The sequence below is a fragment of the Coturnix japonica genome, chromosome 8 (assembly GCF_054131305.1).
Source record: "Coturnix japonica strain WE chromosome 8, WE-NBRP24, whole genome shotgun sequence".
Taxonomy (NCBI): Eukaryota; Metazoa; Chordata; class Aves; order Galliformes; family Phasianidae; genus Coturnix; species Coturnix japonica.
The window spans coordinates 3927127-3952101 of record NC_140670.1 but is presented as its reverse complement, the minus strand read 5'-3'; the positions used below and the strand labels follow the sequence as shown (position 1 = coordinate 3952101).

At 41.1% G+C, this 24975-nt stretch overlaps 1 protein-coding gene across 25 annotated transcripts in view; it reads left to right on the top strand.

Moving 5' to 3' along the window:
• The window catches only part of PCDH15 (protocadherin related 15), a 528749-nt gene that overhangs the window by 262020 nt on the left and 241754 nt on the right, over window positions 1-24975 (top strand). For all 25 annotated transcript variants that reach the window (XM_085554985.1, XM_085554984.1, XM_085554986.1 and 22 more), the window contains one exon: window positions 15805-15923. In XM_085554985.1, coding sequence (XP_085411111.1) covers window positions 15833-15923 — 91 coding nt within the window. In that variant the 5' untranslated portion in view covers window positions 15805-15832. The remainder of the gene's footprint in view (window positions 1-15804; window positions 15924-24975) is intronic.

Below are 24975 nucleotides of genomic sequence, written 5' to 3'. Positions count from 1 at the left end.
AACTAGACAAAAATACTGATGTTTTTAATTGCATTAGCTAGGTGTAGGGTTTTTTTTGTGCTGCTTTCCCTGGTTACCACACGATGCATCAGTAGCGTGTAGCCAAGGCTATACAGTTAAGCTGTGAGCATTCAATTCCTAATGACGGGAATTGTATCCAAACACTGAGCATACTGCCTGCAGAGGAGGGAAGTTATGAGTAGTTCTGGTTCTGACCTTCCACTGTGTCACTGTAGATCCATATAATGGTCACGGTGTCCCTTTTCTCTTGTACTTGAGCAGTGCCATGGCGTGTTGTTAGGTTCTTGTCTTCCTGAATGTTCAGAGATGAAAACTTCACAGCTTCTCCACTGGAAGACAGGAAGCAGGAAAGCGTTCTGTTCATTCTCACTTAGAACTAGCATCCTATTGTTCCCTACTGTTAAGATTTTGTGGAATTTGGTTCAAATTCAACAGGCGTCTGATTTCAGAAATACAAGTAATTACTCTGTGAAGAATAACAAAGCAGGCTGGGTCTTAATCTGAAGGGGAATTGCACAGTGAGAATGTTCTGGAGGTGTGTAATCAGTAGGTAAAGGTGAAGAGGAGTGCAAGTAGATAGCTCTTATCTCTCTTTTCCTTTGGAGATTAAGCAACCACACCTAGTGACACCCAAGTCTTCTATAGACTGATACACTTTCCTCTTCAGAGAGAAAACAAAGGATAGGTACTCTAATTCTTTGAGGATGTTTTCAGTTTTGATGAGGTTTACTTAGCTAAGTATGAAAATCCTCATGTGAATGTGAGTAAATGTGTATTGTTGCATATCCTGTTCTGTGACTGATAGCACTGTCAGCTACTTTCACTTGTGGTGGTAATTGTCAACCTCTTCTTTTACTGTGTTAGGCTTGACTGCCCTTGGGTTAGTGTTCTGCTCCCCAGGCTGCTTGATGGCATGGACAAATGCTTAAGTACAGGCATATACTGAGTTGTAAGGTGTTTCTTAAGATATACTCAGTGTTTGCTCTCTGCCAGGCCTTATATAATTTCCATAAAGAAAAACATTCCAAACAAAAAAGGTTGTGAAAACAGCAGAAAGTTCTTAATTTTTTTAATAAGAACAGTGTTTCTGTCAGATCTGACAGATGTCTTTCCTTTATTATGCTCTTCTGTAGCAAAATTTGGCTTGTGCATTTTTACTTCATTTGAAGGCTTTTGTTCTTGAAATGATTTCCCAGACTGCTGAGTCGTGTCACGGTCTTTTTGTATTGTGACTGACACGTAATCGATTTCAACAGTGCGTTTTGCTGCACTCGAAGGAAGAGGCGGAGAACTAAAATACCGTGCTCAATTAGATACTTAGTTTTTTATTTTTAATGATATGTTCTGTCCCACTTCTCCAGTTCAGAAGTGATCAGCATGTCAGTCTTGTCCACAAGTAGAATTATTCTGTTGCCCTGTGGCCAAGTGTGGAACTAAAGCTGAACTGGTGCATCTTTATCATCACATCCGTTGCTCATGTTGTGAAGGTCCTGAGGGACTCCTGAGGATTTGAGAAGCTTGCTGTAGGCCCATAGAATCACCAAGGTTGGAGAAGATCACCCAGTCTGACTGCCCACCTACCAGCAATATTTTCCCAGTAACCTGTGTCCATCAGTATAACATCTACATGGGTCTTGAACATCTCTGGGGATGGTGACTCCAGCAGCTCCCTGGGCAGCCCATTCCAGTGCCTGACTGCTCTTGAGGAGATTGGTTTTTTTAGTATCCAATTTGCTTCTTTTCAGGTACAGTTTGCTTCGATCCAAATCCTTGCTTTGTGACATTGCCTAAGATGCTGATTGCAGAGTTGGTGTTCAGCTGTCTTAATGTGGAAATGCTATGGATGTACTGTGAACGTGAAGGCTACTAGAATAGATTGAAGCAGTGTATTAAACAATTCTCAGAACTAAAACTGACAATTCTACTTAGAAACTTATTTTCTGTTATGGAAACTCTTGGATTAAAATTTGTAGTAACCAATTGATGCAAAAGCGCAGTTTTTCCTGTAGTACTTCTGAAGAACCTATGACTTCAGTTTGAGTTGCTTTTCATCAAACCTACCTTTTTACTGTGTGGCTTTTGTTCATCATCTTGTTATGGTTCTCCTCGTTAATGGTGTACTTAATTTGGTACTTAACACAGATGTTAGGGACAGCTCGAGCTCTGTTTTTTGTCTCCTCTCTCCAACTTGACGTTTTACAAACTAAATGCGTTGTGTGGCAGAGCCTGCAGACAATGCCTTTCAAAGCAGAAAGTTCTGAACTACTGAGAGAAGACCTTTTCTGCTTATACCCTAATTGTGTTGTCTGTGGATCATTTGGTTGCGGTGTAGTTGGTTCCTTTTTATCTCTCCTAAATACGATGACCAGCCCAACTTTCCCGAGCTTGTCTTAATGGACAGTCATCTCCTTTGCCTTACAAATAATTTTTATTTTTCTGAACTATGAAGCGACCTTACTTGGACCCATGTTATTAGCACAGAGGCAGCTCTCTGCTTCATTTGGTAATTGGATTGGTGTCAGAGGCCTTCTGTGTTAGTCATCCCCAGAGGGAAGAAGCAGTCTTTTTAAAAGACCCATTTCTATAGAATTCAGCTTGAGGGGAGAGAAAGCAATGGAAGAGATGAATATTAATTACTACAGTTGAAACAGATAGAGACAGGAATTGTTTCTATAGTGGCAAATGAGAAGTTAAGATGAGATATGCTCAGCAATTAGTTTTGGGAAGCTTTCATGCTTTTCAACTGCTTCTGGTATATTAGATGTGTTAATTCTTTGAGTTTTATGTCTGCACCCAGTAAATATTCTTCCTGTAGTTAGACGTTACAGTTGTTGGGAATTCTGGGCTTTAGTTTCGCTGCAGAGGAGTCAACTTAGTAAAAAGTACCAGAACCAAGTGGCATCGAGTCAACAGTTTTGATAGGTTTGCATTTTGTTCTCCAGTATCTAGCTGCATCATGCATTCCCTTGTGTTACTTCTTTTATCTGCTGAAAGAACCACACTGACTGTTGTTCTCTTCTACCACTGATGTCTTAGCAGTGCTTTAGCTGCTTTAGGGTGCTCTTTCTCTGTACATGGGTGCCTTACTATGAGGAAAGCAGACCCTGGGGTCTGTGCCAACCTATGGGTTGTACAAAACTGAATGGGCAGCTACTTGTTGCTGAAGACTTCTGAGTGAGAGCACGTGGTTTTTCATTCCTTCAGTCAACAGCGGGGGTATGAGTGTGATCCACTTGGTAAAAATCAGTTCAGACATGCTTGCAAAATAGTCTATGTGTATTGTGAAGGGAAGAAATGGGGTTTGCTGCTATCACTTCTTGCTGGAGATGAGACGTGTGGGAGAAGAGGACTGTTGGGTTGATTATTCTAATGTCTTTGGAAAGGTAAAGCACAAAGGGTGCTGGAAATGACAGTTAGAATGATAGAATCATAGAATGATTGTCTAGTTCCAACCCCTTGCTATAGGCAGGGACACTTCCCACTAGACCAGGTTGCTCACAGCCCCGTTGTGCAAACTTTAGGCTCAGAGGATCCCTAGAAAAAGAGACCATCAGGTGGGAACAAAATGAAGCAGAGAGGCTCAAACATATTTCTTAATGGAAGTTTCTCTGGAATTATGCCGTAATATCTTAGCTGAGGCCGTGTATGAATGTTAAGTGGTTGAAATTCTTGATTCCTTTTAAAAATGAAGGTACATTTATTTCCCCCAAGGTACAAGGCATTTTCTGCAAGCGCGGAGTCCTGCCTGCTGTTCCTCCCCACCCTCCTAGTATAATTATCGGTTCAAGTTGAAAAGAAAAGTCTGGAGCAGCCACGAAGAAATACAGTAGTTCACTGTCGGGTCACTTCTTGTTTCTAATGAATACAAAATTATGTAACTCATTAAAATTCTAATTTAGATCAAAGCTGGTAAAATCTCGTGAACAGAGTCATTCTGCAAACCTTTTATCTAAATTATGATTCTTTTTCCAGTTTTCCAGGCTTGCAAGTCTGTTATTCAGCAGACTTTGAGGAATACTTTTTGAATGGAGATGTTTGAATTTGTTCCTGTTGGTTTTTTTGTTTGCTTTATTTAAATCGGTTCAATCTAATCACAGATTTTATTTAAGAGCTATTATAATTATATAGAAAATACTGCACAATTCCAGAGAGCAGCTGTGATGGTTAGATGAATTTCCTTTATCTTTCCATTGTAAAAACTAAATGGCTTTTCAAATCAAGATGTTTGTGTTAGGAACATTTGGAGTGACTGTAATGTAACATCACCTGTGTTTAACAGAAGAAATTAGGATGTGCTGTGAATAATATTTCACTTCATATCAAAATGTAGTAGGAGTTTGCTTTGCTGTCCAACTTGCGGAAGGCTTTTCCCTGTGGGTAGGCCGCACACCACAAAAGCATTAAAATGTTCTAACATTGGTCTCTGAGGACATCTTATAGAAATGAAATCCAATTGTTTGTGGTGCGTGTCCTTCAGCACAAATAGGATTTCATTTCTACAAGGTCCCAGAAGAGGCCAATGTTACGGGAAACCAATAAACACTGTGTAACTGTCCAGTCCCCCAGAGTTCTCCTGGTGAGACATCTTAAGAACCAGATTTTGCCATCTATATGTCAGATGGGCTTTCAGATACACATAGTATTTCTGATGGCCCATTAAATGATACTGAAAATAGGACTTTTCAAGGTTTTACTCCACGTGTTTTTCTAAGAATGAACCAAAACTGAAGTGATCTTGGTTCAATGGTGTGTGCTTTAAAAAACAAAAGCACAAAACCTGGGGAGAAATTCCACAAGAGTTAGAAAACACTTGAAATCTTCAGGTTTATAGAAAGCTTTGTGTGATGACGTCCTAAAAGACTCCCTGTAGATTTGGAATGGAGATGGACAGCACTGAAGTGATTGGTAGACACCTAAGTGGGCTGTATGTATAAGGGTGTGCAGGTTATTCTAGGATAAGCCCACTTAGCAGTGAGTATTGCTGCGTAGGTACTGCCTGCTGATCTGGGTGGGTTCATTCCCCTCACATGAGGCCTGCGAGGAGGTGTGTTGGATGTTCATAACCTTTTATTTGTGTTACATCCAAAGCTCATTCTCTGTCCATTATTTTTTTTTTCCCCTCTCTCTGTTTTTGAGGATGAGAAGCAGAAAGCGGAGCCTTGTTTATGTAGCAGCGTAGTGATTTAACATCAGTTCTGTTAAAACATTGAAGCTGCTTCTTTAAAAATCTGTTATCTCAGCAAGTTCAAAACCAACTAATGTTTGTGAGGTGCAGTTTCTGAGAGAGCACTGATAATTTAATCTTCAGGAATGGGGCAAAGCTGTACAGCAGTGTTCATATCATGGGGCATCTTTGATTTGGCGGTATTTTGTCTGTATGGGATTTGCCTTGCATTTCACGGCTTATAAAACAAAACTCCTTACTGTTCTAATGATACTTTGTCATGAAACAGATGCTTCCTATTTTCTATCTTAAGGAGAAATACCTCCCACTGTAGTTGTTCTAGCTTCAGGGAAGAGCTGTTGTCATTGCAGTAATATATCTGTGTTTTCAGGCCCAAACGCTGTGCTTCTAATGAAATGAGCACTGGCATTAAAGCAAAAATCTCAGTTGTAGAGGATGACACCCTGGGTCCTGGGGAGCTGTTGCTGTGGTTAATGTGTGTAGCTGTCTGCTAGCTGAGAAAGGCCTTTGAGATTACTGTGATATCTGTCCTTAATATTTGAGTGTTGAGAAGAGCTATGTTGTGTTGCACCCCAGTAACTGCTGATATAGTTTGTTATCAAATGATGTGGGGGGTGAAAGGTGAACAATTGTGAGTTTAGAAGCACTGCTATTGCAATAAATATGCTTTCAGCTGTGGTAGAGGTGGTCAGACTCAGCCCTGGATGTGAGAGGATCATTTGCAACAGGGATGGTCCTGCCTTCTGGGTGCGCCTTGCTTGGAGGCAGATGGTGGTGCTCAGGCCCTCTGAAGTCAAGCAAGAATGTGGGAAGCCAACTGTAAGGAAGCAAAAATAAAATAAAACTACTCTAGAGAACAAGCAGAGAAGTATCTTTCTACTCAAATACCTCTTGTGGGAGAAAATGGCCTTGTGATCATTGAGGTGTTGGAGCCTCCTACTATGCCACTGCCTCAGACCTTCTGTCCCTGCAGTATTTCATTCTCCCCGAGATAGTGGAGTTGTGCTTCAAGTAGAGGTAAACACCTGCAGGAACGTGACAAGCCCTTGTTTCAGCATCATGAGGTACTGGGTTTCTTCGTAATGTGAACTGCAAAGCAGACAGTTTCCAAATTGGAGACGACATTAAATCATGCATTTCAGGCTGAAATAGTCTTGTTGCTTATTGCGTGTCCTGTGCTTGTTGAAAACCAAACAAGTGAAAGCATATTTTTTAATTACTCTTCTTTTTAGTCTTTGTTTTATTCTATTTATTTGACTTGACCTCGTCATTTGTGGTCTGGAAACCCATTCTTCCTTCAGCTTTGCTGTGTTGTGCTACAGTAACTGTTAAAATAAATAAATAAAATTGATGTTTATTTTTTCCTTGAATTCAGAAGCAATTAGGTAACACAATTTTGAGTGCTTGTTTTGTAGACTAAAATTGAAGTTTATAGAACGTATCTATTAAAACATGAGGGAGAAAGTGCCTGTCCTTCTGCTCAGATATGGCTATTTGTCTCTTCTCTCTTGTGTGCTGAGGGCCCAAATGATGTCTGTAATACAAAAGAACTAAGGTAAAGGAGATTTCTTATTCTTTCTAACCAACTTTCTAGTTGTATTTTCTTTTAGCTTGGAGCAAGTGTTGAGAATTGGGAGGAAATGCACAGTAGGAAAAAAACAAACAAACCCAAAACTATTTGCAGTTGAATTAAGCTATTAATCTATAGTGTTCATTGAATGTTGTTTTGTTATTGCATATTCAAAAGAAATCCAATAGCACTTTTGACCCATGGCCTGAGGTGAGTGGTACAGCACTGTACACCTCTTCTCTTACAGCTCCTGCAGGCGGTTTGCAAAAGCCCTGCAGCACAGAATACCACTGCCTTAAGGTGATGCCTTCAAAACAGTATTGTTTGGGAAGCTAACTTAGCTGGGAGCTGCCCTCCCTGTACTGGTGACTTTGTGAACCAACCCAAATGTTTTTGTGGCTTTCTTTGTGCTTGTTCCTGTTTGTTATTCCTGCGTGTGTTCCTGTTGTACAGAAATGCCTCATTAATCAAGCGAGAAATACATCATTGCAGTGATTTTGGTAACCAGGATCTCAGTCCATCTCTCTAAGGTCTCTTTTTCACTATAAGTAATCCTTGGGCTTGTGTTCTCTGAGGTGAGGATTGTTATGTTGGGGTTTTTTGGTGTTGTTTTATTTTTTGGTTTTTTTTTTTTTTGTCTATGTGAGCAGATTTTGTTCCCTCTGAGGAGGGAAGGTTTAAGTCCCAGGGTGCCTCAAAGGCATTTCAGCTGTCCTTCCTGGGAGCGTTTCCTTCTCTGGAGTCTCCTTGTGAATTGATGGTAGGGAAATTGGTGCTTAATGTTCTGGGGGTTTTCTATTGTCCTTTATAATGCCATTATAATTTAGGTCATATTTCTATCCCTCCTAATGCTCCCAAGCATTTTGTTTACTCTAGCTCAGTACCCATTACACTACAGCAGCTATTTATATTGCTTCCTCTGAGGGGATAATGTCTAAAAAGCTGATAAATTCAGAATCCCTATTTGCATACATGAATATATTATTTGTCCCAATGTGCATTTTTATCCCAATTGAAATTCGTTTCCCAAGCTATTGCTCAGGTACCAAATGCGTTTAAATCCTCATAGAGCTGCTCACAGTCCTCTGGGGTTGTTATAAGCTCCAGCTGAACAGCATGGAGCCGGGGAGCTCTCACAGCTGGCGTTTCTTTGCTCCATGCTGTTCTTCTGACTGCAGCACTGGCACCTACATCTCCATCAGCTGACACTGGTACAGAAGTAAGCTTGTGGTCTGGCTCATCTGGTTGGTTATTTCTTAGTTTTCTACTGTATTTGTCATTAATGGTGTCTGAGTAAAGTTTTGTTTTCTACAGTTGTGCATTCTGTTTCTGTGCAAGAAAAAACATGAAAATAGCAGTGGTGCATCACATCATTTGGTGCTACTCAGCCATAATTCCCATACAGGTTCTGGTGCACGCTGTGTGAACGCCTCTCCTCTTGCTTGACACTCTCGGGGCCACATCTAGAACCCTGCCTCTCCTGAATGTGCCAGAACTGTGGGCCTTTCCCTATTCTCTAGGGATGTCATGCCTTATTGTGTGATTTGAGCAGCACCTAGCAGAGTGCATTGTGTGGGACCATTTCCAAGCCATGGGCTGTTTGGAGGTGCTAACCATCATCCTGGAAGCTTTTCTGGCTTACCTATGCCGGGTTTCTAGGTGGACAAATGTTCTTCAGGTGTTGTGGTCAGAGCTCCTTCTGAAATGGACAGGCATGACTTTCTTTTCCTTGAACAGAGCAAGCCATTGCCTGCCCATCATGAGCTTGTGCATGCGTTTCACTCAGTGCAGGCCGGCACTAGCTATCTGTGAGGGTCAATGCCAGCAATATATATATATATATATTTATATCAGGGCCAGCAGTGCTGAACTTAGGATCAAATTATTTTACTTCAGGTGGAAGAGATAGCTTAATCCTTTCTTTCTGAAGCTTATTCTGTTCGCTTATCTCGCTACTGAAAGTGCGATCGTTTCCCAGTAGGTATGTTTTGACTCAGGCATATAATGTGTGGGTGTCAGTGAGCATCAGAGTTCTGCTGCCTTCCTGCAGGCTCCCTTCAGCTTCTCCAGCTCAACTTTAAGCCTTCTCACCTCCCAAGTTTTATGAAGTTTGCAGAAATGTCAGTGTAGTAACAACGTAAATAGCAGGCGGGATGCTGGGTGTGAGTAGGACAGGGATAGGAGACCAAATCCTGCCCCGTTGGCATGTAAGGAACATCCACCTCCAGAGTATTGTAGCATCTCAGTGCCTCCATCCATTCCTTTGGCCCGTTCATCCCACAGCTGGGATGAACATATGCACATATCAGCAGTCAGCGCTGAAGTAGTGCTGCTTGGATGACCTGCGTGGGTTGTTGTTGTCTGGAAGTCTTTAAGCTCTCAATGTTCCTGTTTGTTGTTTTTTGTTATAAAACTTTACAGGAAATTATTCCAACTGTTTTCTTTACTGTAACTGATGTGTTTTATTTTTTATTTGAGAATGCTCTATTGCTGCTTTTAACTACGACTCTAAATGATGCATTAATTTTGTGATGTTGAAACAGAAGCTGTAAAAACAGTACTTTGTGGCTTTTATTCGGTTTTGGTTGTGTTTTTAAGTATATTTTTACTACAAGACTCGGTTAGTTGCTACAGTGAATACTTAATACACCATCTTGGATGAACTGTTTGATCTCCTGGAAATAACTACCTATTAGATGTTAGTTAGATGGGAGCAGAAGCAAATGGAAGGGCAGGACAAGCCAACGCAGGCAAGAGTAGTACTGGACAAGGCTGAAAATACAGGCTGTGTGTCTATGTGGCTAAAATGGCAGAAGGCTTGCTTGTGACTTTGGTAGCTGGATGTAGTTCAGCTGTCTGTGATGTCTCGTCATTGTGGTGATGCACAATGATACACAGGAGAGGTGTAAGCAGTAGCGGTGTTGAATTTATGAAGCTGTTTAATGTCTCAAAACTTGTTGGAGTACTTGGTTTATGGATTAAGTAACTTGCTGGTTTAAATGCTTGCTGAGTGTGTAGCAGAGCATGGTACTGGTAAAACATGGAGTGACCCAGTAAACAAGGTACATATGAAGATGAAATTTGGTATTTACTGCACATACCTAGAGAAGAGACCTCAGTTCTTTGTTCATTAGACACTTCTGTGTGTGTTTGTTTGTCAGGATAATTGGTCATTAACAAGTGAATTTCTTTTGTGGTGTTAAGTGGAAAATTCATGTTTCTAGAGGAAGCTATAGCAGAAAAGCAAAGCCTCTTATCCTTCTGAACTTTATTTGCTTTTACATGGCTTATGAGATGGAGTGCAACCCTAGAAAAACTGCTTTGTCTCAATCAGTCCCAACACTTGTAAGCTGTCCCAGCTTCAAAAGCTTGTTAGAAGCTTTGGGCCCAGCATTGTACAGCAACACGAACTACAATTTGACGTTCAGGTAACTGAAGATAATTTCTGTTCAGTGTGCACATGAGAGTGTGTATCTTAATTCAGAAATGTCTTTTGAACTGTTTTAATGAATCTAATAAAAAGGTGCAATTACTTCTGATTCTGCTTTTGGCACGTGATGGTAACAGGCAAGGAGAAGCAGTCATTTTGGCTATCTACAGGTAAATAGGCTTCACTTTGAGAAGTTTGATGTATTTATTTTACACAATTTATATTGATATTCAGTAGAGAGAAGTTGGAGCATATGAATTCTAAAGAGAAAATGTAATTTTTCCTCAACGAAAGAGACTCAGATTGTGAAGTTGGGGGTATTTCCATGGCCGTCAGGGAAGTGAGTACTTTGAGCCTGTCGCTGTTGAGGAAATTCCCAGTTTGCTGCAAGAGGCGGGTCTTTTCCAGCCTTGGTGATTCTGTGGTTCTTTGCACTATTATGCTACCCAAGACCTTCCTTAGTTTTATAGTGGGGAAAACGTTAGATTTGCCCTTTTGCCTCATAGGGAGGTAAGGATCTTTAGGATGTTTTCCCCCTCTTTCAGTGCCCACAGTGTGTCTGCATTGAAAACCTGGGTTTGAAAGGACTAACTGTGCTATCCTGCTTACTCACCCACAAGATCCTGGATTACTTCTCTGAAATATAAAAAAATAAGTGATGGCCACTAAGAGTGGAAGCAAGAAACAGAACTCCCTCTCGGGTCCTTTCTCGGTTACTCTGTCAAAGCTTTTTTTTCCTGTTTTGAGTAGCATAGTTGACATTTCTCTGAGCAGGCATGCATATACTTAACAATCTTCTCTCTTTTCTGTGGCACTTAACAGCATGCTGCATCAAGTGTTAATATGGTGCGCTTATAGTATGTTCTGCTGGCAGGGGGATTGGGTAAGTGCTCTTGAGATGTCACCTGCTGCGAATCAGACCATATGCACGTTGGCTGCCATTGCCATATATAGAGGAAAATTTAACAAAATCGTTATTATTGTGGGAGTGTAGGAAAACACCAGTTACTGTGGCTTGTGGTACGCAGTATTGAAATAAAATGAAGCGTTTCCGCATTGGAGTGCAAATAACTCTTTTATTTTTGAGTTGTATCGTTCCCATTTAGCTGTGGTATCAGCTGTACCTAGATGAGATGCTGTCACTCTTAGGTTGCAATCACTTTTGAGGTAATATGAAGGGAGAGTAGCTTTCCATTCCCAGTGCTCTGCTTCAGCTTGGAAATATTTAGCTGTGGTAGGGACTGTGGCCGTCTTGGGAAAATGGTCACTTGTGTTGGAAATACACAGAAAAGAACCTGAAGGGAGGAAATTGGAATTAAAACTGAGGCAAATGGGCGAGGGGAAACATAGGAATGTACTTGAATGTAAAGAAAAATGGTTTCACCTATGGAATAGGAATAAGTTGTGAACATGCTTGATGTTAAAAGTCTTCATGTTGTTGAAAGGATCCAGTGAGAAAGGAGAGTAACAGAACCCATACAATTTGCCCCAGTTGTATAATGTGAAGATCTTACAGCTAATATAAGAGGAGTTGGGTATTACCAAGGAGTCAATGGGTGGATGTACTTACATAGGAAGTGCTCGAGCAGTGTTAGTAAAATAAGGATCATTATAATGTTCTGCCTTTTGGTACACACAGAATTGGAGAAAAAGTTGTATTTGCACTGTGAATTATTCAGTACAGCCCCTGTGAAGCCAAATATTTGCATGAGCTTAACTTCTTCAGAAAGGCATACAAGCAGATATTTGGCTTTAGTAACAGTTGTACGCAGTTCTTCCCACTTGGAGTTATAGGGAATTGGAGCTGTAAATAGCTTACAAGGCTGAATTCCAAAGTAAGCTCTCTTGTGCTGGCTCTCACTGTGCTGATGGTGAGTCGATGCTGAGATGGGCTCAGAAGCTGCCTGGGAAGTGGTGTGAGTAGTGGGCATGAGAATTAGTGGGCTAGTATCCGACTTCCCACAATGCCATTCAAGTCCTAATCTGGAATTATTTAATTTTTCTGGTAAACTCTTAACTGAGGGTGTTTTCCAGCCCTGTAGTTTCCCAGCTGATGGGCTGCAGATGTGCAGTTCAGTCCCAGGACACAGCTCACCAGAGCAAGAACCCTTCCTGGATGCTTTGTGCCGATACCCAACACCCACATGCAGGAATGCTTAGGAGGGCACCCACAGACCATCAGTCAGGGAGCAGGTGGGTGTTCTGCCATGCCTGGCTGGGTGAGGGTGCCTGCTGCCCAAAGCAGCGTTGGTTAAGAATGGTGTTGGGACAAACTAGAGGTGCTTTTTTGGCAGTTCTCATTTTAAAATTACTTTCCCCTGACATTTTTCTCTGTTAAAAGCACTCTGTGCGTAGCTTTCTAGAAGTACTTTACAATATAATTCAGTGTTTTATCAAAAGGCAACGCCACTAAACAATATGTGTAAGAGTTGATACTTTAAAGACTCCCGCTTGTTTGTGTAACTTAATAATAGAGTCAGAGGGCTGTAATCTTATTGTGGGTCTGTTGCTGAACGTGGTGAGTGCCCAGGTAACATAGCACTGAATACAGAATTACTGAGTGCCTTCTTTGCTTCAGTCTTCTCTGCTACAACTGCCCCTTGGGAATCCAACACTCTACATTGAGAGAGTCTGGGGAATGGAAGGCTTGATCAAGGAGAGTGTGTTTAGAGTTTGTCTTGGCAGATTGATTGCACACAAATCCACGGGCCCTGATAGGATTCACCCGTGAGTGCTCAGGGAGCTGGCAGAAGTGATTGACAAACCACTCTATCATCTTTGCAAGGCTGTGGAGAGTAGGAGAGGTACCTGTGGACTGGAGGAAAGCTGATGCCGTGCAGTGAGGAGAGAGCAGCTGGTGTTGTGTATAAACCTTGATTTCTGCAAGACTTTTCATACTGTGTCCCATGACATCCTCATGTAACTTCCAGTTTTATTTTCATACCAGGATCAAAATTACATTGGTGTTCTTTGTGGTTTTGTTTTTTTACTCTGACCCAAGTTTGTTTATTCTAATTAAATCCATGTTTCTCCTTTCAGCTTGAAGTGAATATAGTGTTTCTAAGTACTGCAATTATATTTTTTCTTAGCTTAAATCTTAGGCATTTAAGGTTACTGTAATATCACTGGCTCTTAGGTATATTCCAGATGCTTGGATGAGGTAACGGATGTTTAATGTTTCGAGGGTTCTTCTTTCAGTTCATCTTTGTTAACCCCTTAAAACTTGCAGAGATGTGGGATACAGCTGACTCGTCGGCCAGCTGGAGTTTGTGCTGTTTCAGTAGTTACACTGGTGAGGAAATAATAATTCAGGAGTGAGATGAGGAGGTGTGATTGCTCCTTGGAGTGCAATTATCAGTCTGCTGCAGTCGAGCTGCAAAAACCTACAGTGATCAGCTCCTGCCAGTGCTCCTCTGGGAACACGTGTGCGTGCTGTTGTGTCTCGGTATGTTACTGTAGATGTGCTTCTCACCATCCAGCACCAAGGGCTCCAGAGAGCTTTACTGAATCATTTTTTTGGTCTTAGTTTTAGTGCACGCATGCCAGAAAATGGAATTCCCCCCCAGATGTTTTTTCTCGTTTTCTTTTCTCATTTGGGAATGTTTCTGGTTGAGTGTGGAAGTTTTTCTTGCCTCTGAGCATTTTCATAGTTTAGATAAGGAAATGGGGGAAAGAAAATGTTTGGAGCAAACCTCCTGAGTGGGTTCCTCAGGGAATTCATTTTCTTTTTTTCCCTGTTTTTCTTTTCCTCTTCAGAACTTGTCACTCTTCTCCTCTAGCGGTTCCGTACTCACTGAGTTACTGGCTATGTACTTAATGAGCCTAATGCTTCAATTTCCTTGCATAACAGGCTTTTGAATATGAGGAAGACCAAATGGAGAGTGGGATCTCAGCTAACCAGGTAGATTTAGATGAGATATTAGGAAGAAATGCTTTACGTGAGGAAGGTGGTGAGACTCTGGAGCAGGTTGCCCAGCATGGTTGTGGATGCCCCATCTCTGGAGGTGTTGAAGGCCAGGCTGGATGGGGCTGTGAGCAACCTGATCTTGAAGGAGGTGCCCATGCCTATAGCAGGGGGTTGGAATGAGAGAGACCATCTTGAAGGTCCTTTCCATCACAAGCTATTCTATGATTGTAATCTCTGAAGTCTTTTCTAAGAAAAAAAGGAGGTCTGCTTGCTGTGTAAAGGAGCCCAATGCATCCCCTTGTGCTACTGTGGAGAGGTGCCAGACACCTGGGAGGCTAAAATATTCTAGTAATACAGTTCTCTGTATTAAGTTAATTAAACATCACTGCTTGTTTCCCTTCCTCTTAGATAAATCTGGCTTTTTCCTCCAGAACACTGATGAATTCTGGGGTCTTTTTTTTTTTTTTTTTTTTGTTTGTTTATGGTGAGGAACATGTTTCTATTATAGGGGTGTCCTTCATATTAACAAAAATGTTATCTGTGTTGGTAGAGTATTGACCGAATTCAAATCTTAGAGAAATTCTTTCCCTTTTCCAGTACTTAATGGAGCTTACCTATTAGTGGAAGCTCTGCTTCCTTTTGTCATGTGTAATGCTGAGCGCCATCCAAAGAGGATGTTTTGTGGTGCACGTTAGACCGCATCTATACATTTGTGTTATTCTGTAAGCTCAGTTTGTGGGAGGGAATGACAGCACAACTTCAGTAACGTGTTGCTGTGGTGGATCAGGCTGTGTTAACTCTGAAGCTGTAAGTGGGGGTATAGTCTGTTTGACTTGGAATGAAATGCAGCAGTTCTGTAACCACTGTAAGAAGCTATAAGCAGAAACTGGCAATGAAATCTTAGTCAAGTGTTTTGCTTGGGAAATTGATAGCACTTAAACCCTTTTTATACAATAGCTTGTTCTTATGATGCCATAACTCCCTCCCCATTTCATGCTTCTGTTGCTAGGAAGTTCATTGTATTTGTCTCAATGTTTTTTAATGTGAAGGAATATTTTTAAATAATTCACTTGTAGGCTACAGAAATAAGTTAATTCTCTTTAATGGAGCAATAAAACAAAGTTTTATATAACTTCTGAATGTTAATCACTCTAAATACACTCTGGGGTTCATCCAGACCTGTCTTTGCCAGCGTATTCCTCTGATATTTTTTCTTATACATGTGGAATTTTGTGTTGTCATCTTGTTTTTTCTGCTCTGCTGGCCTTGAACTTAAAGCATGATTAGAGAAGGTCATGAACTGGATCCAGTGATGTTTTTGATGGGAGAGGTTCTGCTGGGCAGTGTGTTTGAATGCTGAGTGTTGGCTCACTTGGGCATTTGAACATCAGTTGTATTAAGCAGAACCTCTCCAGCACCCCTAAATGCTACAAAGCATAAGGCTGAGGCAGGAAGACTAAAATAAAGGTTTAGTTCTATGGAAATTAGGAATTTGTAAAGCAAATGTGAGGTTATTGCTTTTGAGGCTGTGTATGCATGATTATCTAATGCACATTTGTATGTATTAATTAGATGAACTTGGCTTAACAGAAACAGTATTGCACTATTACAGCACTTAGCGATGCAATAGTTTATAGTCACCTTTATGTAAGCTGGTTGACTAATGTGTGTATCAAATCTTTCTTTTTCAGATCTGGCTTGAGTGAAGTTTGACAAAAAATGCTACAGCAGTTTTGTCTGTGGAAGTGGTTAGCTGTAGGGACTGCCGTGGCTACTATCTTAGCAAGTTCCTTGGCCCAGAATGATGAAGGTAAGGCTTCTGCTGTCTGAATGTAGCTGTGGGAGGGATGGGATGGTGATTCTGCAATTGGTTGATCCTCCTGGTATCATTAGGTGACTAAGTGATGTGATACTTGCTGGTGAAGAGGCTTTGTAATAAAAGGTCTGAGTATGTTGGCATTTGAATCATCTTGTTGTGTTTTTTTAACAGGTGTTGATTTATCAGGTAAGATGAAGGGAATTGTTAGTTGATTTTGGTCAGTACTAGGCACGTCTTTACAGTTGGGTTTTGTTTCAGAAAACTCTTCTGGTGGACAGCAAAACTGCTACAAAGTAGAGTTTGCTTTTATGAGAAGTACTTGGTTTTTGTGTTTTTGTTTTTTTTGGCATTAAGTATTTTTTCTAGCTAGCAGTACTAATCATTCTCCACGTGTGGTTTTTATTCCTTTCCAACCCCCTATTGTACTTGATTGTGGTGATACAGGGGAAAACTAGCTTTATCTTGGCCATTTTTATGTACTGTCATTACAGCTCTTGTTCTTGATGCTGAAGTGTATGAGCTGCTCGCGTTTTAGATGCTTGATCTCTGCTTAGATGCAATTAGCTTGTTTGCTCATAATGTATTATAGTGAGCCATTAGGCCTTATGTTAGTCTCAGCAATGTTTGCCAAGTGCTCTTAGAGCAGCAAAACAGTAGATCTGAGGGAGCAGAGGCTGTGTGACACTGGGATGTCCCCCAGCACATTCAGCGGTATGAGAGGAGCAAGTGCTGGAAGACAGTGGGGAGGGAAGCAGGATGATGGGGTTGCATGGTGCTGTATTCCTTCTGAGTTTATACTGTCAGGGCAGGTTGAAAATACTAAGCAGTGCTGTCCACTGTAGTATTCTTTGTAGCCAAACAGGTAATGTGATAATAGACATCCAGAAGGATGTCTCTGATGAAAATAAGGTTGGCTGTGAATTTCACTTGATTGCTAATTCCTAATGATTCGTGAATAATGCTAATGCGTGCAGACAGTGTGGTGAAGATGCCCCAGAAATCATGGTATTAGCCAGCAAGACATTTCAGAATAGGAAAACAGATTACCTGGATATCAGTCCTTGTGATTTTCTCTTAGTTACCTGACGAACTTGCATCTTCCTACTCTCTTATTAAGGTTTCTTTAGAGGAAGGAAATGGCTTTATGTCCACGTCTGTATGTCAGGATGTCGTTCATTAATGATTACATGCTTGAAAATGCTTAGTGGCTTCCTTACTTATCACAGCTGCCAAGCCTGTACCTAGCATTTAGTCATCTGTTGCTCATGTGGCTGTGCTGCCTGATGGCATCACAGGGTAGGAGAAGCCCTGCAGCTTCCTCGTTCTGTTTGGGAGTAATGAAAACGGTGTCACTGACAGATAGCAATGGCAGCGGAAATTCAGTGGATATGGCTTTTTGTTTGTATTTATTTCTTAAGTTGCCTTTCAGTGTTTTCACTTAACTGCTTCTTGTGTTCCCTGTTTGCAGTAATTCTGTGAACACGTGCCAGTAAAACTTGTACTGCTGTCACCAGAAAATAAAGAAGACTTGAAAATACAGAATATCTTTAAGTAATGTCTAAATCTTTTGGACAATTTGCAGATAATAGTCTATCTACTCCAGCTACCCACCACTTTGAAGGCTGTATTCAGACTCCGTTGGGGTTTTGCAGGCTTCCTTTTCGTGCTTCAATCTAGATTCTTTAAATGACATTTTCTGTTTAAGCCAATGCTTCAGACAGATTTAGAGTGATCCCTGCTAGTGTGACCACCTAATGATATTCTTCCCAGGTTGTTTTTAAGAGGGTTCCCTGACGTTGAGAAAGCCAAGAGCATTGTGAGTTTACTGGGGGAGAAGTTCAGAAATTCCTTTTCTTGAGGAATATGCAGCTGAACCACTCCTGGTCCCAATTCAGGAATGGATTTATTTTTCTTCCTGTGCAAAGGGAAGTTTGCATTTAGCTAAAAGCTCTTTTATCTTTGTGCTCTGTGTGAACATTTGTATTCTCTAATAGATTGAGAAAGTGCATGGTAACTAATTGAAGTCTGGATGGGGTATTGGTTACTCAACAACTTTAACCTACCTGATGAGACAAGGAATGTATACACCTAATTTCAGTTTTTCTAGTTGCTCCAGAAGCAAATTAGGATCTGTTTTCCATACTTACGTCATTGCAGATAAGTACTTTGGTGTGACCTGGACTGGTAGAATTGCTTTCATTTGCTATAGTAAAGTTTTGTAGTCTAACTTATAGCAAATATAACAGATGCTCTCTTCTAGCAATTAAAATTTAAAAATAGTGTAATTATTTTCACAGTGCAACAGTCAAGAATACAAATGAATTATGGCATAAATTATAAGGTGTTTCTTTGCATCTAGCGTGCAACTGATCTGCTTTTGTGGTTGTAGCTGTTTGTATTTGGTTAGTTGCATCTAGCACCATTAGCGACCATTAGGTCTGCTATTTCGAATGTTTCTGCTTGACCTCCTGAGTTGTCACATCTTTCCCCAGCCGCAGCAATAGATGGTGTTACTAAGTGACCTTGAAAACTTCATTGCTGACTGTTTTGGAAATAGCTGAGGCTCCTTGCTTCCTGTACTGTCAAGAAAACTGTCCCAGAATCTCATTTGTTCACCTGGCTCAGTGCAGTTGTCTCATTTCTGCCTTGACTTTATTCATGGCTTGCTCCTATCACCTGCATAGTCTTTCAGCTCAGATGGTGTGCTTCAATCACTGCTGCTTTTGCTTTTTAGTTGAGTGGATGGTAGATATAGAACAGCATTTTCCCCCTTTTGGCTGGTGCTTGTTAAGCTAAACAAGGGCATTTCTGAGGCTGCCCTTGCAGGCTGGGTGCTGCTTCCCTGGTGGTGCTGCTGTCTTCCTTTCTGCCTGCGGTTTCTGTGTAGTTGATGGTGTCTGTGCCCTTCACCTACTAAAGTGTGTTTTGTGCATCATGGTGTTTGATGGTGGAGAGCTTAATACAGTAGATTTTAATACAGTGGCATCTGAATGATTTCTGATGATAGTTGTTGGTTGGGACCTTTTGTACCCTTGCGTCTGGTGCTGAACCAGTTCTTATATCTTAACATGCATTAAGAAGTGAGGATCTACTCTTTTTTTAAAACATTGTCTGATAGTATGGGTGGATTTCGACTTGGCACAAAAGCAGTTTACTCTTGTGTTCTAATAAGCCTCTGGTGACATTTTTTTTCCCCTTACTTTTGACTGCTGTAGCCCTCTGAACAGGAGACGTGCCATTGACAGCTGCTCCATGGCAATTGTGTCACTGATGACTCAGTGGGTTGTGTTGAATTCAAATGTTTGCTGGAGCTTTTCTGGTGGTGTGATAAACGCTATCAGGAACGCCTCTGCAGGATGGAGATGTTGTTCTTGGGCAACCTGAAGGCATGTATTGTTAGCTTTTCTGTTGCAGTCTAACTTACTGTGTAGACAGAGGGAAAATATTCTCCTTTCAGTTGAAACGTAAGGTAGTACATGCTGCTTTTTGTCTTAAGCTAATGAAGACCCCTGAAGGGCTCTATCAGCGTTTCCCCATGTGTGGGAGTATGGGTTTGCCTGAGAGAAATTGAGGAAATAACTGACTAAAGTGGCAACTGCTCAGATACCGTTTGCTTTTAGCCGGTGAAATGATTGCTGCGGGCAGAGGTGCTGGGGCATTCGCCAAAATGGATGGAGGCTTTCCTGCAGTGTGCTTGTTTTCTGTCCTGGAAAGAGATGTGGGTGGAAGTAATGACTTAATTAGTCTTTTGATTAAACTCTTAGGGTTGTCAGAAATAGAACCAGTTGTAGCAGTCTACTCTACAAATATTTAAACAGTTCTGAGGTGTAGGGTACAGATTACAGATGCAAATTTTCTTGGTAATATTTCAAAACAGGTAAGAAATGGAAATTGATTTGTGCAGTTATTCATTTAATTGCATGGATTAGCTGGTAGTTCAGCAACTGAAGTTCAGCTGACCTTGTAGCTCCATAACACTGGATCTACAGCAATGGAGCACTGTGGCAAAACAGGAGGGGCTTGATAGCATCTGCCAGGTTGGGCAGAATGTAAGTATACATCTCTCAGTTCTCATGCTGGAAACTGAACTTCTCAAAGCACTTTGGGCAGGAAGGAATGCATTTCCTATGAGCTTCAGCATTTACAAGATGTGGAGCTGATTGAGAAGTTGTTCATTAATAGGTATTGCTAGCATCCTGAGTCTACTTAAAATAAACCTAATAAAAAGGAACCCAAATGTTTTTCACTGAATGTATACATATTTGTGTGTGTGTGTGTGTATATATATATATATATATATATATATATATGCATATATATTAATGTCAGGATATATAAAAAATGACCTAACTCAATTAAATAGCTTTCGTCGTTATCCTGGATGGCAGGTTGAAGAGGAATGCACTTTGTCATCAGGACTATGCAGGCATAACTTCTTTGAGCAGTTTTACTTCTGCGTGGCACCCATCTATTAGTTTCTGTCTTTAATTCAGTCTAGCATAGTTTTATGCTACTAAAATTGAGTAACTACAGGGCCTCACAAATCACGTTAAGAGGCTGCTTTAAAAATGAAATTGTTTCAGATCTCGATGTATGACTGTCAGGCAGGGGATTAATTCAGGAAAATGCGTATTTGAATACAAGGAGCCCACTTATCATTTCCTGAGCCCTGTACTGTACACGTACAGTAGAAGAGAAAGATGCAAACAGGTGCTTGCCTACAGGCTGCTTGAGAAAAACATCTGTTCTTTGTTGATACAGAAGCCATTTGTTTGCATTGTGAAAGTTCAGTGCTTTCAATTGGGAGCTCGGTCGTTTGGAGTCTAGCTTAGGAGGAGTCTTGTCTAGGTGCTGACCTAGTGCACTCTTTGCTTAAGCCTTATTCTTCAGCTCACGAGGTGCTGCGTGTCAGGTTCTGATTGTATTGCTCAGGATGCATAACTGGAAACGCTTCAGGTATCCTGTGACCCAGCTGACCCTGAACATGATCATTGAGCAGCGCAATCCATTTATTGGATGGATTAGCACTTCAATAAACAGAATCAGACTGAGGATAAGCACATTATTGAGAATATTGTGATATCTCTCCATTCGGTGTCCAGATTTCATGTAAGAGATTTAGCAGTTCCACTGAAACTAATTCCTTATACCTGAACAATGCAGTGTGAATGAGACAGCTTTGAAAGGTGTGGGAGATTTCACCCTGATGTGGGAGGATGAGGTAGGACCCTCGTGTTGCTGGGTTAGGGATTATATTGTAAGTGCTCTTAGTGTGTTTATTCAATAGTAAAGCTCTTCAGTCGTGAGTATTCCAAATCTCTTTGCAAACATGTGCATTAAAATGAGAACTATTCATTAACTGAATTTTTGGCATCTCTGTTCTGAAGATATTTATGTCAGCCACCTTCAGTGCATGAGCCTGCTGCCATCTTTCTCTCTGGACTTGATTTAGCTGCCACAATCCCCCATCTTCATGTTAGATGGTCTCGTGAGTGTTCTTTTGTGTGCTCGGTCATCTCCAAGAACCCATTTATGTGCATGAAACACTTTTATCTGTTGAGTTCCTGGCCTAATCTTTAGCTTTATTGCCAGCTAAGCATGCTGTGCGCTCCTTTCACTCATAGGTGTCACTGTCCTTCCCCCATACAGCTACTTTCCAGTCTCCCATCTCATTTTCTTTCTTGCTCAGCCCAACAAGAAGAATTACTTTCAGAATGCTAATATGAGACTGTCACTAGCTGACAAATAAACTGTTTATGTGGCCACTACTCTGTCTAAATTTAATTCCTTTTTGATGAGATGTATTTGCTTTAAACAAGGCGCAGGGAATTCTGCTTTATAATACCCTTATGAGTATTAGAGAATAATAAAATCAAGCCAGAACCAACTCATAGTGATACCTGTGTCCTTTAGAACACAAGTTACATGCATTGCAAATTATGGGTCTGGCTTTGAAGTACTTCAAACAACCAGGCTGGGTAAAACATGACCTGGCCCTGTTGAGATACTGTGCTTCTGATGGAGTGGGAAAACATTTGTAGCTAACTTCACAATGAATAAGACCATTTAATTGCTTATCGTTATATGTCTTGATAAAACTACTTGAAAATTAAAGTTAAATGAACCACCAGAACCCAGTATTTTTAGAAATCCAATGGTTAATCTAGAACAGCTATTGCTCAGAGATAACCAGAGACCTGTGTTGCTTAGTTTGCTTCCTTGAGATGTGCCCACTGTAATTAAAAAGTGTAATTGACAGTGACTAATGTGTTTGTTATCCATATTGCTCAGGGAGCAGAGATCACGTGCATTTGTTCTGCTTTCCTCTGAAATGAAGGCCGTTGTATCTGAGCATTCACTGCGAGAGTTAGGGAGCAGGGAGTGGGTTTTCAGTTAGTTCACTGTTGTCATTGAGGATCCTCCCTCAGAACCGGTATGGCTGGTCAAACACTTCAGCTGCTTCAATTAACTGATATATTGGGAATGGCACTTCTAACTGCATCAGTAAGGGGGATTGTTCTGTTTTATTATGTGGCAAAGGAAGCCAATTGAGCAGTGTGTTACTGCAAGGATGCTTCCAGTTACAGCGGCAAAAAATACTAAGTTTTAATTACTAAAAGAAAATATGTGTAGTTCCTTGCTGGAGGAGGAAGTGATGTGAGGGAACCACCACTTTTTCTGCTAATATTATTGCTGTTTTTGGTGAGGCTGCAGTTTCTAGTTGTGTGTCCTGTAGCACCCAGTGAATAAGTACTTTCCCAATGGGTAAGACATCATATATGTAAAATGAACTTATCAGCAGAGCGAACAGAAAGGACCTGGAAGGACTTCTGCCTTGAGAACTTCACCCTTTTTGCATGGAGGCAAATGGCCTCTCCCTGCTCTTCTGGGGAACCACTGTTGAAAGATTAGTGTTTTCTGTATGACAAAAGGAACCTCTTATGGGGAAACTGAAGTTTTGGTTATTTGAAAGAGGAGAAAAGCAAGTGTTATACCGAGTCTGTTTTTTAAAAGTAAATAATCACACTCTGGTCTAGTAGATATTAAAGCACTGAGGCCCGGGAAACCTTAAATGGTGCGGAAATGAGTCCTTAGTTATTTGTCAGAATCCCACTCAAAGATGCTGAGTGGATTCTCAAGATAGAATATTTAAACAGGTTTGTTCCATATGCGGATTTTCAGATGTGTAGTTTCAGCTGTTTTCCTTTCTTCGGCACCTTTTCTTCATTGTTTCTTCCAAGTTTTTCATTGTATTTTACGCTGCAGAATTCACTGGAAGAAAATATTTGGATACTCTTCTTTACTACATCTATAAAAAATTCAACTTCTTGTAAAGTATTTAGTAGCCACGTGATTTCAGGCCTTGCTTCTTATGGAGGACTTGGTACCCTGATATACGCTGTGTACCCCATCTGATAAATAAGAAAGGATAACTGGCTATAACAGGCATGGAGATGGCTGAGGTGCTCGGTGAGCTCTTTGTCTCAGTCTTTACCAGCAGTTAGGCTTCTCGTGTCTTTTGTGTTCCTCAACATCTAGGTCAGGTCTTGGGGAGCAAAATCTCTTGAGATTGCTTGTATTCTGAAGGGCGGGAATGAAGATTACAGAATTGTAGAATGGCCTAGGTTGAAAGGGAACACAATAATCATTCAGCTTCAAACCCCGTGGTACATGTGCAGGGTCACCAACCAGCAGACCAGGCTGCTCAGAGCCACATCCAGCCTGGCCTTGATTGCCTGCAGGGATGGGGCATCCACAGCCTCATTGGGCAACCTGTTCCAGTGTGTCACCACCGTCTGTGTGGAAAAACTGTCTCCTAATATCCAACCTAAACCTCTCCTGTCTCAGTTTAAAACCACTCCTCCTTGTCCTATCACCATCCACCCTAGCAAACATTCCCCTTCCTATTTATACGCTCCCTTCAAATAATGGAGGGCCACAACGAGGTCTCCCCAGTGCCTTTTCCAAGCTAAACAAGCCCAGGTTTTTTTTGATGGTGGCCAGTGACACTCAGGGCAAAGGCAGTGGGCATAAACTGGAACGCAGGAAGTTCAATCTGAACAGGAGGAAAAACTTCTTTGGAAGCTCCAGAGATCCCTTCCAGTCACTACAATTTTGTGGGTGTGCATTTTATGCTAAATACAAAACAGAACTAGTATTTATCAGTGCAGATGGAGAATTCCTAGAGGGGAAACCTGAAGGGTTATTTATGATGCTTTGCTTCTTTAAAGCATTTCAAGTCTTACTTGAGTCTTCTTTTTTTCTTGTTTGGAAACAGCCCTGGGGTTTCTGTGTGGGGGTAAAACTAACTTTTCTTGGAAGTACTGCAAAGGTGTGTTGCGGCCTGGACTCACCAAATCCATTGGTTGCGGTTTGTTTTGTGTGTGAGAGGAGAGGGTTTTCAAGTTACATTTTTGTTTGCAGGTAAATCTTGTCAGCCATCTGTTCCTGTGACCTTTTGCTATTTTCTTGAGTGTTTTTGAGAGAAAATGATGTGTTTGCATGTCATTTGTACCTGAACAAGCTGATATTGGTAACAGATGCAGTCGTAGCAAGTTTTTACTGCCTTAGATTTTGTTCAGCAGCAGACATTAATCACAGGGTGAGCTGTTGTATGGCCTTCAGTTTTCTTGTTGAGGACAGATTTTGTTTATATTTTATTCTCTAAAATGTCACACTCTGTTTCTTACCTGAGGTGCGCAAATAAGGCTTTTCCTTGGAAAATCTGTTGCATTTTCAATTAAATTATGCTCCTGCAGTTTCTGTTACGGATAGTGATATGCTCTAGGAAGAAGTGGTTTTCATTTGGCCAAGACAGGGTAAGCACTGGTAGTTATTTTTATGTTTCCTGTTGCGAAGTGGCTGTGTTTTGCATGTCAGGATGACAATATGGTATATTCTGCGAAAGTAGGACTGCTTCTATATGTACAGAGTGGCATACTAAAGGGTTTTTGCTCTGAAGAGCCACGCAGTCATTTCTGGATGAGCCAAGCCTCTTTCTGGGTTGCCTTATTTATAGGTTGGCAGTGTCAAGGCCCGTCTC